The sequence below is a fragment of the Haliaeetus albicilla genome, chromosome 14, assembly GCF_947461875.1.
Source record: "Haliaeetus albicilla chromosome 14, bHalAlb1.1, whole genome shotgun sequence".
In the NCBI taxonomy this organism is placed as follows: domain Eukaryota; kingdom Metazoa; phylum Chordata; class Aves; order Accipitriformes; family Accipitridae; genus Haliaeetus; species Haliaeetus albicilla.
The window spans coordinates 5197041-5215738 of record NC_091496.1 but is presented as its reverse complement, the minus strand read 5'-3'; the positions used below and the strand labels follow the sequence as shown (position 1 = coordinate 5215738).

Genomic DNA, 18698 nt, shown 5'->3' with positions numbered 1-18698 from the left:
AGCTGGTGCAGTGTGGACATGTATGTTTGCATGGGAGCTTGTGTGTGTCTAGAAAATCTCCAAGCTAGTTTTCACCGTACCAGACATTTGTGAACAATACTGAAAGTAACTGCTCGAAAGGAAGGGGAGGTGGGTTATACGAATAGAAAGGGTCAAGATTCATTATCTTCTCCAGGAAGTAGCATAGTAAATAATATTCAGGCTAGATCAGAGAGACCGCATTTCCACTTTCTGCTGATATATTGGGAAAAAAAAAAAAGAAATGAAAAGGAAAGAAGGAAAGGACAAAGGCTGCTGATCCTTAGAAATAATTGTTTTAAAGGGACTAATAGCAGAACAATGCAGTTACTGAGCGGAGCCTAATGCAGACTCACACTCAACAAGTAGCTGAGGGCTGGGAGCAGCCCCCTGAACCCGGCTCGGCTCCATCTCCACTCCCTCGTCCCACTTTTTTCTCCTTGATTTGGGGCTGATTTCCACTGCAAACCTCGCGCATTTAGATTTCGCCACGACAGAGGTCACTGTCCGGCTTCACAAATCAGCATCTGGGGTTTTTTTGCCTCCTTTTTTTAATTTTTCTCTTTTCCCTGTTTTGTAACCATACAGGTAAGCTCCAGCTACAAATACTGGCTCTCTCCAATTCTTCATAAAAGATGGCCCCAAAGCACTCATCCCTCCGTGGACCTGGGCCCCATCGGCCCCAGGTATTTCACCTCCTTTCCAAAAGCTGTGACCCAGGAACAAAATTCACATTGCGGATCAATACCTTCCTGCAGGATCCTCAGGAAAACGCATCGGGTCTGACACCTCATTACACCAAGGGATTCTTTTTTTTTTTTTTTTTCATTCTTTCTTATTTTGAACACATGCCGTGGTGCGGCCCTGGGTGCATGTGCAAAAACTTTCGACCCAAGCCTAACGAGCTCACCAAGTGCGAATAAAATAGCCCAAGCATGAGGACAGCAGGGTCCTTTTTCACACCCCTGCTCTCCAGCTTGCTTTTCTTCTCCAGAGCAGCTTAATCGTGCAAAAAACTAAACATCGTATGAAGACCCTAACTGTTAACCTAATGAAGGTGGGGGGACACGGACTAAAGCGAAAGAGAGAGGGAAAGAGGAAGAAAACAAGAGAAAGATTAAAGGGAAAGCAAGAGAAAGAAGGAGGGGGGGAGAAAAGAGAAGGGGGAGAGGGAGGAGAGAAAGATGGCAAGAGAAAGAAAGAGAAGAATCGAGAGAAAAAAGAGCAAGAGAAAGAAAGCGAGAAAGAAGTATAAAGAAAGAGATAGACAAAGAAATGGAGAGAGAAAGAAAGGAAAGAGGGGAAGAGAGAAAGGAAAGAGGGGAAGAGAGAAAGGAAAGAGGGGAAGAGAGAAAGGAAAGAGGGGAAGAGAGAAAGGAAAGAGGGGAAGAGAGAAAGGAAAGAGGGGAAGAGAGAAAGGAAAGAGGGGAAGAGAGAAAGGAAAGAGGGGAAGAGAGAAAGGAAAGAGGGGACGAGAGAAAGGAAAGAGGGGACGAGAGAAAGGAAAGAGGGGACGAGAGAAAGGAAAGAGGGGACGAGAGAAAGGAAAGAGGGGACGAGAGAAAGGAAAGAGGGGACGAGAGAAAGGAAAGAGGGGACGAGAGAAAGGAAAGAGGGGACGAGAGAAAGGAAAGAGGGGACGAGAGAAAGGAAAGAGGGGACGAGAGAAAGGAAAGAGGGGACGAGAGAAAGGAAAGAGGGGACGAGAGAAAGGAAAGAGGGGACGAGAGAGAAAGGAAAGAGGGGACGAGAGAGAAAGGAAAGAGGGGACGAGAGAGAAAGGAAAGAGGGGACGAGAGAGAAAGGAAAGAGGGGACGAGAGAGAAAGGAAAGAGGGGACGAGAGAGAAAGGAAAGAGGGGACGAGAGAGAAAGGAAAGAGGGGACGAGAGAGAAAGGAAAGAGGGGACGAGAGAAAGGAAAGAGGGGAAGAGAGAAAAAGGAAAGAGGGGAAGAGAGAAAAAGGAAAGAGGGGAAGAGAGAAAAAGGAAAGAGGGGAAGAGAGAAAAAGGAAAGAGGGGAAGAGAGAAAAAGGAAAGAGGGGAAGAGAGAAAAAGGAAAGAGGGGAAGAGAGAAAAAGGAAAGAGGGGAAGAGAGAAAAAGGAAAGAGGGGAAGAGAGAAAGGAAAGAGGGGAAGAGAGAAAGGAAAGAGGGGAAGAGAGAAAGGAAAGAGAAAGAAAGATAAAAAAGAAACAGAGAAGGAAAGGAAGGAAGCTTGGATTTTGAATTATTTCCAATAAGCCAACCCCAAAATCCACCCGTGATGTAGTTTCCCCGCCAGCAGCAGAGGGTCTGCCCGACGGCAGGCGGGGCTCGGGGCAGCGCGGAGCCGCCGGCACCGGGACCGGCACCGGGAGCGGGGCCACCCGTGGGAACCGGGACAGGGACCGGGGGTCTCGGCGGACACACTCACCGTGGTGGGCCGTGGGGTATCTCTGCACGGTGGCTCTCACGGAGTTGCCGTAATACGGAGGGACGGGGTTGCCTTGTCCGTCGATATTAAAAAGTACATCCACTTCCTCGGCGAGAGGATACTGCGTGGGGTCCATGTAGGTATGGCCAAGCGTGGGGTGATGCGAGTCCGGGTGCTGCCCATTGAGCACGGCCGGGTGGTGGTGGCTCACCCACCGCGGCTGGTCCGTGGAGACCTCCATCTTCCGCGCTCGCTGCTCCGCCGCTGCTCTTCCTCCTCCTCCTCCTCCTCAGCAAGGCGCGGAGGGCTTGAGAGCGGAGGGGGAGACGGTGCTGGAGTGATGCGGGGGGGGGTGTGGGGGGAAAGTGCTCGGCGAGTTTGGGGGTGTTTCTGGTTAGGTTTGGTTTGAAGTGGAGGGAGGGGGGGGTATGGTGATAAACGATCGATTCCAAAAAAAAAAAAAAAAAAAAGAGAGAGAGAAAAAAAGGGGAAAAAAAGAATATAATAAAAAAGGGGAAAAAAAAAAAAAGAAAACAAACTCAGGGAAAAAAAATCTCTACGAAGTGAGATTCCCCTCAGTATCTTCCGCTCTTTTGCAGATGTTTCTCTTCTTTGATCACCTGTAACGAGAAAGAGGAAAGGGAAGGAGCAGAGAGAGAGAGAGAGGCAGAGAGAGAAACGTGCTTGAGAAGTTCTGAACTTTAGCACCTGACTTTTTAGGCAGGAGAAAACCCATCCCATCCCTCGGCAGCCATCCCTGGGAAGCGCCTGCTCTGCCCTGGACCCACCTCTCCCCAGCGCCTCTTTCTCTTTCGCTCTCTCGTCTCCGGAGCCGAGCAGCTCTAACCGCGCTCCTGCCGCCTCGGCTCTTCCTCTTGCTCTTTTTTTTTTTTTGGCTTTTTTTTTTTGTCCTCGCGGTTGTTTGTTTATTTGTTTGTTTTTCCCATTTGCACCTGAGAAGCTCCAGCGGCTTAAGCCGGTGAGAACTTGTGCCATTCGCTGCTCTGCAGCCTAGAGTCACTTTGATTGCTCATTAATTATTATGCAACCGAGAAAGGGGGGGAAGAAGGGGGGGGAATCGAGGAGGGGGGTAAAGCGATGGAGAAGAGGGTGGGGGTGAAGGGAAGGAGCGAGGAGAAAAGGGGGGGGAGAGGAGAGAAGAAAAAAAAAAATAAAAAGCGACAAGTTGCTAAAGAAATTCCGCACAAACCTTGGTGGAGAAGCAGTATGTGACCCAGGAGGGATGAAGCTGAAAGTGCTTGATCAGATCAGATTGTGCTCGCTCGCTCGCCCTATTTTTTCCCCGATTTTTTTTTTCCTCCCTCTCACTCTCTTTTTTTTTCCCCTTCCCCTCTCTCCCTTTTTTTTTTTTTTTTTTTTTTACAGGGAAGGCATTCTTTCTGAAAGGAGCAGGATGGCGCCAGCCGGCTCAGTGCTTACAGACAGCTGTGGCGAGACGCAACTTAAGGAGGTTCCAGTGTCATAAGCCCGGGGGAGGCGGAGCCTGTCCCCGCCTGAGGAGGGGACCGGCCGGCCGCCCCCGCCGCGCACCCCCGGGAACCCCCTTTTACCCACTTCTTTTAACCTTCCCCCCCCAATCCCCCCCCCTTTTTTTTTTTTAAGGGGGAAAATTAAGTTTGGGGTTGGTTGTTTTGGTTTTTTTTTTTTTCCCCGAGTGGCCACTTCGGGAAGTAATCGTAGGTGGAGGGGAGCGGATCGGTTCTCCCGTTGACACCCCCGGGGGGGTGCCAAGAGGGATCGGAGCGCCTCCCCCCCCCCCCCCCCAGCCCAGGAGCGGGGCCGGGGATGCGCCGGCAGGTGCAGGACCTGCGGGAGGCGGGGGGGCACCTGAAATAAAGCTGCCTCTCCTGCTCCACCGGCGGGTGGAGAGCTGCTCCGCCTCAGGAAGGATTTAGCCATTTTTCTGATTTTGAAGGATATCAGCGCGGAGAAACGGCCGAGATACGGCTTCGGGGGGGGGGGTCCCCCCCCTCCCAGTTCCACTGGGGGTCCCAGTGGGGCGCAAGCAGAGACGGAAAGGCTGGGGGGGCGAGGCAGCTCGGGAAGAGGCAGCCCCCCCCATCCCCGGCCGAGGTGGGGCTGCGGGTGGGGACCCCCCCTGGCCCCGGGGAACACCCCCCCCCCCGGCCCCGGCGACCCCCCGCCGGCTCCGCGCCCGCAGCGCCGCCCGCCCGCCCAGCAGGGGCCGCCGCCGCGGCCGCCTCAGCCAATGGGGGGAGAGCAGGAACTGGGGCGCCGGCCCCGGGAGGAGCTGATTGGCTGGAAGCCCGCGCCCCGCCGGCCCGGCCCGGCCGCTGTGTTGAGCCAGGGCATCCCCTAGCGGCACCGCCGGCACCGCGGCCAGGCCCGGCCCGGCCCGGCCCGGTACGGCCCGGCCCGGTACGGTACGGTACGGCCTTGGCCTCCCCGCCCCGGGACACCGGGCTGGGGACAAGCCCGGGACAGGGAGACTGGTGGAGGGAGAAGGGGAGGAAGGGAGAAAGTGGGGGGAGAGAGGGAAGAGGAAAAACAGAGAAAGAGAGAGAAAAAAGGGGGAAAGGGAGGGTTGGGAGCGAGGAGAGGGGAGAGAGAGAAGGACAAAAGACGTAGAGAGAAGGGAAAGGTGGGCAGACAGGCAGGAAGACAGGGAAAAAAGAAACGGGGGGGAGAAAAAGAAAAGAAGGAAAGAAAAAGAAAAGAAGGAAAGAAAAAGAAAAAGAAAAGAAGGAAAGAAAAAGAAAAGAAGGAAAGAAAAAGAAAAGAAGGAAAGAAAAAGAAAAGAAGGAAAGAAAAAGAAAAGAAGGAAAGAAAAAGAAAAGAAGGAAAGAAAAAGAAAAGAAAAGAAGGAAAGAAAAAAGAGAGAAAAACAACAAAAAAAAGGAAGGGAAAGGAGAAAAGAAAAGAAGAAAGAAAAGTAAGAAGAAAAAAGAAAAAAGAAATTAAGAAAGAAAAGTAAAAAGAAAAGAAAAAAGAAAAGGGAACAAAAAGGAAAAGAAAGCAAGGGAAGAGGAGAAGAGGAGAAGAGGAGAAGAGGAGAAGAGGAGAAGAGGAGAAGAGGAGAAGAGGAGAAGAGGAGAAGAGGAGAAGAGGAGAAGAGGAGAAGAGGAGAAGAGGAGAAGAGGAGAAGAGGAGAAGAGGAGAAGAGGAGAAGAGGAGAAGAGGAGAGAGAAAAGAAAAGAAAAGAAAAGAAAAGAAAAGAAAAGAAAAGAAAAGAAAAGAAAAGAAAAGAAAAGAAAAGAAAAGAAAAGAAAAGAAAAGAAAAGAAAAGAAAAGAAAAGAAAAGAAAAGAAAAGAAAAGAAAAGAAAAAGAAGGAAAGAATAAAAAAAAGAACTAGCGAAAGTCACTTACAGGGTGCCCGTGGGTGCTCTCTCCGCACGCCGGCAAGAGACCGCCTGCCCGGCTGCGGGAGGAAGCGCCTCTCAGGAGTTTTTATACGGGGGGGCTCTAATTAAAACCCGGGGCTCCGCCGCGGCGGCCGCCGTTCCCGTTGCCGTTGCCGGGTGCCGCCGGGGCGGTCTCCGGTCTCCGGTGGACGGGGCCAGCGCCGTTCCCCGCGGGCTGGGCACGACCTGCAGCCTGGAAAACCCTCCGATCCGTTCCGTTCCGTTCCGTTCCGCTCCCGGACGGACGGACGGACGAGCTGAGCCTCCCCGACGGAGGATGCTCCGGCTCCTTGAGCCCATTTTAAACCCGGTTTTAAGCCCCCCGGTACGGCCCATCCGCCGCTGGGCGTGGGGACAGAACAGCACCGCTGAGGTTTCATGCTTTCTCGGTGGGGATGCACACGTATCTATTTATTTTATGTAAAAATAACCAAAAAACCCAAAGCCGAGGCAGGTATAAAAGCGAGGGAACCAGCGTTGGGCTCGGTGCAGCCCAGCCGGGGTGGGGGGGAACCGGGGAAACGTGCCCGGTTGGGAGCGTCTGGGGGGGGCAGAGGTGGGCAAACTGGGATGGGGGTGGCAGGTCCCCCCCCCCGGGACTGTCCCGGACATCGGGGGAGGCAGAAGTCCCTTGCCCACCCCTCCTCCTTGAGGGGGAGCGGATTTCTTTGCGAGGAGGAGGACAGCGAAGAGGGGAGCATCCTCTACAAAGCGTTTATTTGTAGGCAAGAACACAAACTCCCCCCCCCCTCGCCCCAGCTTTAAACGTTTTATGGACGTGAGGGCGAAGTGTCTCCCCGGGATTTGCCCCTGTAGCCCCGCTCCCCAAATTTCTCCAGACCCTGCGGGCGAGGGTGTGGTCTCCAGCCCTTGGAAAAAAAAGTCACTTTAAAAAGAAATCTGGTTTAACATCTGGATAAGGGAGGGGGGGGGTGTCTGAGTCCCTAGTTGGGATCTTTGGGCAGGTGAGCTGAGAGTCCCAAACCTGCCCCCCTCCCGCAGTTACAGCCCTGGGACCTACAGCCGTGGGATCACGGGAGGGGAATTTCCATCTAGAGGTCAGAAAATTGCTAAGCCATCGAGAAAACGTGCCTTTCCCCCTGTCCGGGGGTAGGGGGAAACCGCTTTCCTTCAGCTGTTTGGAGGGCGTGGAATGTTTAATGCGAAATAAAATTAATAAAGTTAAAAAATGAAATGAAATAAAAATAATAAAATAAAGTAAAAATAATAAAATAAAATAAAGTCAAATAAAATAAAGTCAAATAAAATAAAGTCAAATAAAATAAAATAAAGTAAAATAAAATAAAATATCAATAGCTACACCAAGTCTGGTCAGTGGGGGGGGGGGAGAAGAAGTGGCAACAGCCCTGAGGGCCCCGTCCTGCCCTTACAGGACGGGGGGGGACACGACAGGGGCTGCCACGGCGGGACCCTGCGGGCTGCCAGCCCCTCGCAGCCACAGCCCCAATTTCAGGAGGAGGACACCCGCTTTCAAATCTAGTTTTCTCAGTTCGCCCATTGCATTTTCACCCCGACCTCCATAGACGCGATCTTCCTACCCCCTTCCCAGCCGGGAGAAAAAGGTGGTGGGGAGGGCAAAACCACACACCCCCCTCCAAAAAAAAAAAAAAAAAAAGAAAAGGAAAAAATAAAAAAGCAAACCCATCCTTTTTCCCCTCTCCTCGGATTAATCTGTGATCCCCGGGGGTTTTGCGCTGGCCTTGACCGTCCTTTTCCCAGGCTGTGGCCGCAGATCCATCACCTCGCCCCCCCCCCGGCAGCCCCCAGCAGGGTTTCCAGTGACAGCTCGGCGTTAATAGGAGCCCATTGTTGGAGCAATTAGCCCCAAGCTCGCCACCAGCCGCCAGATAAGGCTCGGGGGCTCGGGGGTTAATTCGGGGGGGGGGGGGCTCCAGCATCCCTCCTAGCTAGGGGAGGGATGGGGGGGGGGGAGAGAAAATGGGGCTAGCTCTGGCGCTGAAAGGTTAGAGGAAAGGCTTTTGACAAAAGTCACTGAAAGTCGTGTGTCCTCCCCCCCCCAAAAAAAAATCAACAAAACAACAAAACCCCAAAACTCAGGGAAATGAGGCGGTTACCCAGCCTATCCCTCCCCTAAAAATGAGCAGTCAAAGGGCACTAAAGCTGCTTCCCACCCCCCCACCCCCCCTTTTTTTTTTTCTTTTTCTTCCAGGTCTTCCTATTAAAATAGATACCGGGGAGGTTTTTCTGGTGCCGGGACCCGGGGCCACCCGCTGCCTCCGTCCCCACCGGTGCCCACCGCTGCGACTGGCACCTCGGGGCGGGGACAGGCAGAAAAAGCCCCCCCTTCCCTTCTCTTCCCCCCCCTCTTTCCTTTAGCCCCCTTTTAGACGACAATTGACTGAAAGGGGATTAAGTTACGTTTGCGGGGCTGGGGTTTTTTTTGTTGTTTTTTTTTTTTTTTACAGGGTACCAGAATAGTACAGGTAAAGCTGTACAAACAGCCGGGAGCGACGAATGGGAGGGTTATGGAGAGGACACGGCCCAGGGCAGAACTCCGAAGATTATTTTTATTTTTTTTTTTTCCCCCCCTTGTATACAGCAACTTGCTTTCTCCCTCTCCGTTGCCATCTCCCTGGCTGGGCAGCCCCTCCCGGGGCACGGAGCCTGCCAGCCCCCGGGGACAGCCCCGGTGTGAGGATGGCTGGGCCCCGGTAAAGCTGCTGAGATAATCTCGGGTTAAACAAAGGCGGAGAGAAGAGGGAATATTTTGTTTTCTTTTTTTTTTTTTTTTTTCCCTCCCCTTCGTGAATTAGGCAGGAATTATGATCTGTTTCCCCAAGGCCAACCCCCCCTCTCTTTATCAGTAAAAAGATAATCAGCATCCTTCCAGCTAGGGGCTGGCAAAATTAATAATAATAATAATAATAATAATAATAGTCCAAGAGAAAGAGAGACAGAGACACTAGAATGACATTTCTGCGTCTCCCCTTTCTCATCCCATGTGAGCTTTCCCCTCCGCTTCGAAAGCAGCCACATGGGTGGTTTTTCTGTTTTTACTCCTTTTTTTTTTTTTTAAATACATGCATATATATTTCCATTCTCTTCTAGTAATTCATTTATCTCTCCTTCGCGAAGATCAGGAGGAAACATAAACACGCGCACACAAAGAAATGCCAAGCCATGCAAATTCAGAGAGAACAAATCAACGTCTGATTACACCGGGTCCAATTTTTTCTCCCTTCGTGCAACACCCCCCCCCGCGACAGACACACTTTTTTTCAGCTTAAATGATGCTATTTGGGGGGGGGGGGGAGAGAGGGGGAAAACCCTGCTCTGCCGAAGAAAAGAAATTCGAAGAATTAAAATTGGGAGGAGAGAAACTGGGAACTTTTCTTTCCCCTCCTCCCCCGCCCCCCCCCCCCCGCCTTCTTTGAAGCTGAGAGGAGGGCGACTGCCCCGGGACACTACAGGAGTAAAAAAAAAAAAAAAAAATCTGAGAAAGATCAAAAACCGGCTCCGCAAGTCCCAGAGGCGACCTCTCCCCCCGACACATTCCCCAAACTGCGGCAGAGACGCGGAGGGGAGCCGGGCAAAGGGGAGAAGGGGGGGGGGGGGGGGAGGAAAAAAGCCGTGTCACCCCTGTTGCCAGTGCCCTGTCCTACTCCGGGATGGGAGGCAGAGTCCAGCTCCCTTCCCTCCCTCTTTCCTTCCCTCCTTCCTTCCCTCCTCCTTCCTTCCCTCCGCGGGTTTCACGCTCAACCCGGTAAGTCCCTTTTTTCCCCCTACCCCCCCTTTCTCTTTCTCAGACAGCGAAGAGGTGGCTTGAAAAAGAGGTTCTCCTTCTCCCTTTTTTTTCCCCCACCCTTTTTTTTTTTTTCCTCCTCTTTTTTCCACCCCGTTTCTCCAAGCTGACCGGAGAGGTTCACCGACCAGCCGCGGCACCAGGCATCGCTCCCGTCCGCCCCGCGGATGGGTCGGGCAGCGCTCCGGAAAGACGATAAATTAAAAAAAATAAGAGAAGGAAAAAAAATACAACCTGGAAACCCGCTTGAACAGCCACTCCAAATTAAGGTGAGGTTAAGGAAATGCGCATTAGCGGAAAAAAAAAAAGGGGGGGGGAAGGCGCGGGGGGGGGAGTCGTTTTATTTCGGGTTTCTCGGCTTTGCTTTATCGCCAGGACCGTTTTGGGCGATAGATTTGAAGGCGGATTGAAGCGAAGGCAAAGTATCTTGCGGGCTTTAAACCCGAGCCGCGCCGTTTTCCTCGCACCCCACGGAGAAGGTGAAGCTGCCGTCGCGTTTAATGCCTTTTTTTTTTTTTTTTCCCCAAAAGCAGAAATTACCCTGAGACTTAGATAAAGCAACAAACACAAATGGCCAGGCGGTTAGCGTGAGAACAGGCGGTGGAACTAACACCAGTTCCTTGCCGAGGTGCAGGGGCATATTCCCGACTTCCCGGCATTAAAACCGGAGCGATTTACTCCGGGAAGCGTTCGGCTGCCGCTAGTTTAGAGCTGTCTCTGCACCCCCAGCACCCCCCAAAAATAAATAAGCCTCCCTGGTCCAAAGACATGCCCCCCCCCTCCCAACTCCGGGTGTGAACCGGCACGACACGGCCGCCTGGCACAGTGGCACACCGTAAATGTGGGACTCAAATTAAAAAAAAAAAAAAAAAGAAAAAAAAAAAAGAAAAAAGAAAAAACATCCCCAGGGAGAAGGAAGCGCTTTGCCCCAGCCGGGACCAAAATACCTGGGGGGGGGAGGAAGAAGAACCCTTCCTTCTCTTCCTCCCCCTTCCTTCCCAAAAGCCTATTTCTTCTTTTCCTTGCCCCCCCCCCCCCCCCCCCCCCCGCCTGGACCCTCTGTGTCCCCCCTGTCTGCCCAGGTGACCGGGGATCCCAGCCGGGGGGGGGGACACCCCGGTGTCCGCCCGGCCCTGCCCAAGGCACCAGCCGAGTCCCGGCTCCCCCGCTCCACACCTGCGGCCCATAAATAATAGAGAAAACAAGCAGGGCCGGTAGTTATTAATTATCCGGTTGCATTAAAAATCCGTCACCAGGCGCTCGCTGCCTGTGTACGGACACGTGAAGGTAAGAGGAGCTGGGGTGGATGGACGGACGGACGGACGGACGGACGGATGGATGGATGGATATTTTCTCCCCTTTTCTGTTTTAAAGATGCTCAATGACAGCTAACGCGCATTTCTGGGCAGCCCGAGCCATTTCCAGGCTCCCTCCTGAAATACCCTCCGCCCAGTCCGGAGAGTGGAAAATTTTCCTACAAGGGGGAAAGGAGGAGAGAAAGCCCTAAATCCAGGGATCCCGGGAAAGAGGAGAAACTTCCCTCTCGTCCTCCGGCACCGAGTCCTGCCGGAGCCCGGGACGGGCCGGTTTCTCCCGGGAAAAGCTGCCCGGCGGCGGGGAAGGGACCCGGGGGGGGGGGTCCGGGCCCGGATCGGAGCCCTCTCCCCCCTCACCTCAACCTGCCTTAACGGCACATCTCTCCTCCGCGGCTGGGGTAGCGGTGGGTTTGGGTTTACGAGGTATAAAAAGAGGAATATCCGCGGAAAGGGGCTGAAGATGGCCCTCATTAGATCCTATTAGAAGCACGGTATGCTTGTTAGAGATTATCTACTAGGAACGTTTGAACATAAATATATATAGTGCGAAATATATTGTGTCTGTTAGGCACGGTGCAGCACGGATGGACCTGCCAGCATCAAAATCAACATGGGTGAGTCCTATACGGGGGGACAGTATAGAAACGCAGACGTCCCGCTGCTCGCAGCCGCTGTACACAGGAATAGAAGTGAGCCGCCTATGCGGCTCTGCATCTACAAACGTGTAGGCATATAGGTAGGAAGCCGGGAAAGGCCCCGACCCCGCATATACAGATAAATCCCTTCCCTGAGATGAATATTTTACCTCCCAGCTATGACAGCTCCGTGTCCCATCTCCCACCTCTGACCATCCCAGCTTCACTCCTCTGCTCCTAACACCCGGGGGGAAAACACCTTTTTTTTTTCTCACCCTCTTCCCAAATTTCGCTTCGATCCCGGGTCGGGGGATGCCTTTACCCAAGGTCACCGGGAAAACTCAACTCCCCCCCCCCCCCCAAACAATAAAGGGGGGGGGGGAGTCGGGTTGAGTTTCTGCCCTTGGAGCCGAGCTCCCCATCCTAATTCCCTCCACGTGGAGAAGGAGGAGGCGAAGGAATTTAAAAAAAAAAAAAAAAAGGAAAAAAAAAGAAGAAGAAAGAGAAAGGTGGGGGACCTACAGACACACAAATCGGAGTATTTATTCACTGACCTGGGCAGATGCTTTTTGTTTTGTCCCGTTCCGCTGGAGCTCTCAGGGCAGCAGTGCGGGAGGAGCGGAGCGGCGGCTGCTGGCATGTCGCAAACTCCCACCCAGGGGGAAAACCTGGGGGAGCCGCATCCTCCAAACGCCCACCCTTGCCCTCCTCCTCCTCCTCCTCCTCCTCCTCCTCCTCCTCCTCCTCCCTCCTCCTCCTCCTCCTCCGGGCTGGGCTGAAGATCAGAGCTCTTCCGGGTTGGGAAAGGGCAGAGAAAAAGTGAGAGAAATATGATGGGCCATTTCTTTACACATCCAGCCCGGGAATCACATGGGGTGGGGAGGCGGGGGACCGACGGACGGACGGACGGACGGACAGGGGCAGGGCCGGGGGGATGCGCCAGGTACTGGGGTTCGCAGAGGTGTAAGTGTGGTGTAAGCCGTCCCGGGAGCGACTGTCACTGCCGGGAGCCTACAACGCCTGGGAAGAGAGAGAGAGAGAGAGAGAAAAAAAAAAATAATTAAGCGTAAGATCATACAAATAACGCCGGGGCTCGCCCCGCTCGCATCGAAAGCTTTCGAGGAAAAGCGGTGACATGAGCTACCAGGGGCTGTTTCTTCTCCTCGGTCCTCCCTCCTCCTCGGGGGGGACTTTTCTTGACCCTATTCTTCTTTATTTTATTTAGTTTTAATTTTTTTTTTTTTATGTGTGTCAGTTTAAGGTTCCAGGATCTGGACACAAAAAAAAAAAAACCAAAAAAAACCACGCACACGCATGCCCTGACACTCTGAGAACGAGGGGGGGACACTCTGAGAACCGGGGGGGTGACACTCTGAGAACGGGGGGCGACACAAATGAAGACACTGTCCCCCGTGTCCTCTCCCCCCACCTTCTCCTGCAGCCCCCCCGCCCGCTCCCCAATCCCTCCTCCCTATGAAGACCTGGGGGCTTTCGAGGGCTGGGGAGGGCTGGGAGGATAAAAGCCCCCCCCCCCAAAAAAACCCTGCTGTAGGGCCGGAGGAGAAGCCTGGGAGCCTTGCCCAGGGGATGCCCCAAATCTTGCAGCCATAAGGAGATGGAGGGACCGGCGGGGGGGGAGGCGCTGATTTTCCACATTTACCCCCCCCTCCGTGTCACTCCCCAAAATCTAATGCTGCAGCCTCAGTGTGCCCCCCCCCCCCCCCCCCGCCTTGATCCACCGGCAGATTGGCTCGCAAGGAAACTTCCCCGCGGTTGGGTGATGTTCTTTTTTATTATTAAGGGTGGGTGCTCGTTTCTGCAAACCCCCCCTCCCCGGGGGGGGGGGGTCCTCCCAGCAAAGCCGGCCAAGACCCGGAGGACCAGCCCGACCACGCTGTTCTACCGGGGTGGGCAGTCACTTCCCTGGTGGGAGAAGAAGTAGGAAGGGGAGAAAAAGTGGGGAGAACCCCCCCCCCATTTAACATCAAACCTCCGCATCCACCCCTGGCGTGAAATGCTCCCCACGGGAATAAACCAGAAGAGCTTTCTTACCAGAGCTAAACAAGGTGCGGACAGGAGTTCCCAGGCCCCACGAGTGGGAGACCCACTGGTGCTGGGGTGGGGGGGGATGCAGACCCCCCCATCCCCGACCCGTCTCCGCGGTACCCGGCGGAGATCCCGCGCATCCCGCTGCGCAACCGCCTCTTTAGAAAGGGGGGCGAAAATTGGTCACTTAGGGGAGAAAAAAAAATAAAAATATGTATATACCCTCCTGGTCCTGGAGGGATATTATTTTTTTTTAGGTTGGTTTTTTTTTTTTCTGCTGACGTTGGGGGTTCGCTATCTCTGCTTCTAGAGTGACTCTGTAAGGTGAAAGGTAACGCGATCGCCTCCCAATTCTATCTTTAGAAAACACATTCAATTAAGGTAATAACTTAAAGCTCATTAGAGCTGCGAAGGGAACCTTCCCGCCGCGAAACACCGATGGAAACACTTCGGGCACCCCAACAGCGGGGGGAGGAGGGTTGAGCCCATCTCCCCTCGCCAAGAAATGTGGCTTTTGCTAGGGAAAAAAGCTTCGAAAATGAGTATTTTAGAGCCACGAGGCTTGTGCGGTTTGCACCGAGCCGAGTGGAGAAACCGGGGCTAAACCCTTGCAGGGTATGGGATAAAAAAAAAGGAGAATACAGCTAAAATCACTCGGGGTGTGTGTTCCCCATCACCGGACAGGAAAATCCCTGGGAAATCTGCTCGCCACGATTTCTGCCCCCCCCCAAATAGTGCTGCGGCAGGGGGGGGCGAGATCAACGTGGAAGAAGATGTTGCCGGATCCCTCCAAAACTGCCCAGGAAAAAAAAAAAAAAAAAAAGAAAAGGGGAGGGTGAAGGAGCTGGATCTGGGATGGCTGAGCACATCGTGGAAGTGGGGACGAGATGGGGAAACGAAAAATCAAGGATCCTCCTGCAAAAACCTCCTGGGAAGCCCACGGAGATGGAGTCCTTGAGCTATTGTCTCCTTTCCCCCGGCTGGGGTTTACTGGGGAGGGGGAGAAGAATTTGGGCAGAGGCGCAGGCGCATCCACACTCATACCCCTCCTCACCCCCCCCCCGCATTCACCCCGCACCATAAAGTTCATTTCCAGCTATGATGGCTGGTGATTCAAAGGTTAAACATAACTAATGAGGCTTTAAATGGCACCCGGGGTTTATCATAAATATCACAGACCTTCCTTGATGCCTACAGTTTAGGTCCGAATATACGTTAAAAGCAAGAGTCAGGTAGCCAGAGGTCATTTAAAAAAATGAATACATGCATACATATATACACACACACACACGTATATTTTTTCCTTGTTTGTGTGTGTGTGTGTATATACGGAATATATATATATATGTGGAATATATATATATGGGGTGTGTGTATATTTATATTCCGTATGGAATATATATATATATATTTCTATTTTTTTCCTCGTGTTTTCCAAGTAACTGGGGGACTCTGTGATTCTCAGAGTGCGTGTGGCTAGTCCCACCTCTTGCTCTCCTCCTGGCACATATTTAGACGCGTATACATCGAAATAAATACCTACACACACACACACACACACAATCGATTTCGGCTCCGCCTGAACCAAGATTTGCAGTCGGACCCTCCATAAATATAATCCATACGTTATTGTTAGTGATAACCGCTCCGCCGGCTGCAGAAAGGAGGTTAGGGATGTTTTATTCACTATAATTAAACTGCCTTGTATGCTCTGGAGAGAAAAGCCACCCTTCTCTGCCCCCACCCCGGAGAAAAGTTGTCAATAATCAATATTTTCCCCCTCCCCGGCTGGGAAAACACGGTCTCAGATAGGTTATTTTTTAATATCATCGCTGCCATCTTCATTTCCAAGGAGGGGGAGAAAGCCCTCTCGTCTTGATCTCCCCAAATCAGCCGGTTTGGCATTGATCCTGTGCTTTGTGTGCGCGGAGTATATTCGCTTTAAAACGATTTCCATTAAACGCAGCCTCCTACGTTGGTGGGATCGACCTAATGACTTTGTGTGAACGGTGGGGAGGGAGAGAGGGGCTGGGGGGAAACCTCGGAAATTAAAATCCACCCCCCCCGCCCCATCCACCTCTTCCATTCACCCAAACAGGGACTTGGAAATAAAGTCAAATCCAGAGCCCAACAAATAGCCCCAGCTGCAAATTCCTATCCATTACAGCCAAGGTGCAAAATATATTTATACAAATATATAAAGCACGTGGAAGTGGAGAATTTTAATTAAATCTTACTGCGGCTCTAACAACATCGAAGTGATATTTCATTCGGAGCCCGCCTCTTGCTTGTGTTTTATAGCGTTTTCTTGCCTCTGACTTTTTTTAAAATATTAGACGAGGTACAGAATTATAAATGACTCTTTCCTTATCTGTGCTGCTCACATATCCAGGATCAGAGGAGCTGATTAAGAAAGAAGTCAGAGGCAACGTTGGATTCATAATGATTCGGAATAATGAATCCTTATCTCTGCTTTCCAGATTATCACCCTTTCAGCTCCCAATGTTTTGTTACATGGGATAATTTATTGCATCTAATACATCACAATGAATCTGATGGCGGAAAGCGATGGGCAACGTTGGGGAAAAAAAAAAAACCGGGGGTCCTTATTTTAGTTTAGTTTTATCCTGGGGGCAGCGAAACTGATTTTTTTTGTAGGTTTGGGGTTTTTTTTTCTTTTTTTTTAAATTGGGAAAATATAAGGTAAATCTGATAATAACAAGAAAAAGAAGTTGGGGGGGGGGGGGATATGAGGCGCTTTAATTAGTGTGTCACTTTCAGACTGAAATTAAGAAAATCGACCCGGAGCTTCTCCTCTCGGTGGCGGCGAGATCCCAATTTTACATTATTTATTTTTTATTTAAGGGGGAGATAATGCATCATAACCATTGAATAAAGCATGGAACCAGGTTAAAATAAAACACAATTTGCATCTCTCTTTTTCTTTTTTTTTTATCCTTTTTATTTTTTTAAAGGGAGGTCTGCCAATAATGTTCAATTTTTCTCCCCGCCCCGTTGCCAAATAAATACATGCACAGCAAAAAATCGATAAGATTTCTGCTAGGAGTCTCTCCCCTCTCTCTCCCTGTGTCTCTGCCTCCTTTTTTTTTTTTTTTTTTTTAAGGCATTTCTCATAAACTGGAGAAACTCCGCGGGTTGCTTTGTATGCAAATGAACGCTGCTCTGTATTTCTGGCTGTAGAAATGAAAAAGGAGGGGGGCATTCACCTGAAATTATTGATATTCCTCTGCCTGAGGAGGGGAAGATCTGCAAGATTTTGCTGGATTTGAATGTATTCGTTTGAATCCTTGAAGGGAAGCAGCAGCCGGTGCCTGCCTCCTCACCTGCGCAAAGAAAAGATGCATTTCAAACATTTTCTGCGGCGAATAACCCGCTTCTAAGGGATGGGTTGGGGGGGGGGGGATTCCCACAGCAATAACAACTCAGCCCAAAAGTTCATCTGGACTGAAGCACCGCGAGGGTCAAATCCGATCACGGCTCAAGCCACCCCCCCCCAAAAAAAAAAAACGAAAAACCTGCCGAGAGGCTGGGGGATGCTCCTGCCCGGCGTTAGAGCATCCCCGCCTCTTCATTTCTTGGACAGCACCGGAGAGAAAATGGTGCCTGAAAATCCTCGTCGTGGTCAATTTGCTGCGCCTCGATTTTTTTGGGGGGGGGGGGAGCGGTATCCCTTTTTTTTTTTTTTTTCCTTTTTTTCCTTTTTTTTTCCTTTGTGTACAGGCACTCCTGATGCTAAAATTTCTGGGGACAGGTGCTGGAAGCTCTATTCTGCCTTGGTTTAAGTTTCCCTGGCTCCCTCTCCTCCCTTCTTGGCTCTCACGGCACAGGGACGGTGTTTAATCATTAACCAGGTCCAGCACGGTCCTTTTTTCCAGGAAGCGGGAGACGCTTCTGAAACGAGGTTGAAAAATAACTTGTTTTTCCCCTTTGCCTAAAGGGAAAGGCTCCCACCTGGGGGTCTTGAGTGGGGGGGACCATTCTCCCCCCCCCCGCCGTGTGCGTGTTCCAAATGCACGTCTCCCTGCTATAGGTTCATCATTTTATATGCGGTGTTTCACAAATCCCATCCAAAGGGTAATCTCTGCTTCCCTCCTCTTCCTCCACCGTCTATTCTGTGCAATATTTGTCAAGGAATTTCAAGTATCAATTATAACCGCAATTTTTGATCCCCCCAATTTGAAGTGTAGATGATTTGATAGGAATATACATATATATAATACCGGTTCTTCCTCAGATGAATTTATTGGACCACGTCCCACCCTCAGCTGAACATTCAATATTCCAGCATTATCTCCGCACTTAAACTCGCTTTCTCCATTTCTGTGCCAAGATAAATTTGCATAATATTTGCAGTTGTAATTAGCTGATGAACATCTCCCAGCCTTCCCCTTTGTTTTCCGTGCGTTTGGTCTTCAATTGATGCCACTTTTGATCTTTAATATTACAGTATCCCGATAGAGTATTTTATATCTTATCTGCAGCGCATGAAAGACGCGCAGAAAGGGAGCGAGGAAAAAAAAAAAACACACAAAAACCCACCCCCAAAACCCAAAACAACTGGGGAGAAAGGCGAAGGAGGAAAAGGCACTGAACGAAGCTGAACTAATCAGAGTTTCGAAGGGTTGCTTCAGATGCCTGAATCCGCAGTGACGGGGCAAATGCGCTAAATGTCGAAATTAGAGGCATTTAAAAAAAATATAGGGCTTGATCAGGTGAGGTACCGCCAGCATCCCTGCAGCAGCGCGGGAGGAGGCGGCGGAGCCGGGCTTGGGGACACGGCGGGGGCGCCGGCAGGGACCGGAGGGGGGGGGCAGCGTCTGTGTGTCCCCCCCTGAGCCCCCCAAAACCCCTTGGGGACCTCGTGGGGAGGCGTCCCGAGGACTTTTAGGAACTCGAGCACCAAACTTTGGGGGGGTTGTGTGTTTTTCTCTTTGTTTTGGGGTTTTTTTGGTTGGTTTTTTTTTTGGGGGGGGGTGCTTTTCTTCCCCCAGCAATTGCAGGAGGGGCAGCCCGTGCTGGCTGGTGGTACCCCTGAGCCCCCCCATCCCCATCCCCACCTCCCGGAGCATCTCGAGTGAGCAG

General features: G+C 51.5%; 1 protein-coding gene across 4 annotated transcripts in view; it reads right to left on the bottom strand.

Annotated features, from left to right (window-relative positions):
* The window catches only part of GATA3 (GATA binding protein 3), a 29888-nt gene extending 17602 nt beyond the window's left edge, over positions 1–12286 (bottom strand). Inside the window, exons 1-2 of one of the 4 annotated variants that reach the window (XM_069801576.1) lie at positions 12104–12286; positions 2431–3050 (exon numbers count right to left, since the gene is read on the bottom strand). In XM_069801576.1, the coding sequence (XP_069657677.1) occupies positions 2431–2671 (241 nt within the window). In that variant the 5' untranslated portion in view covers positions 2672–3050; positions 12104–12286. Of the gene's footprint in view, positions 1–2430; positions 3468–3640; positions 4020–12103 lie in introns of those variants that run through there. The other 3 variants (XM_069801578.1, XM_069801580.1, XM_069801579.1) reach the window with 3 other exon arrangements.
* Positions 12287–18698: the final 6412 nt, after the last annotated feature.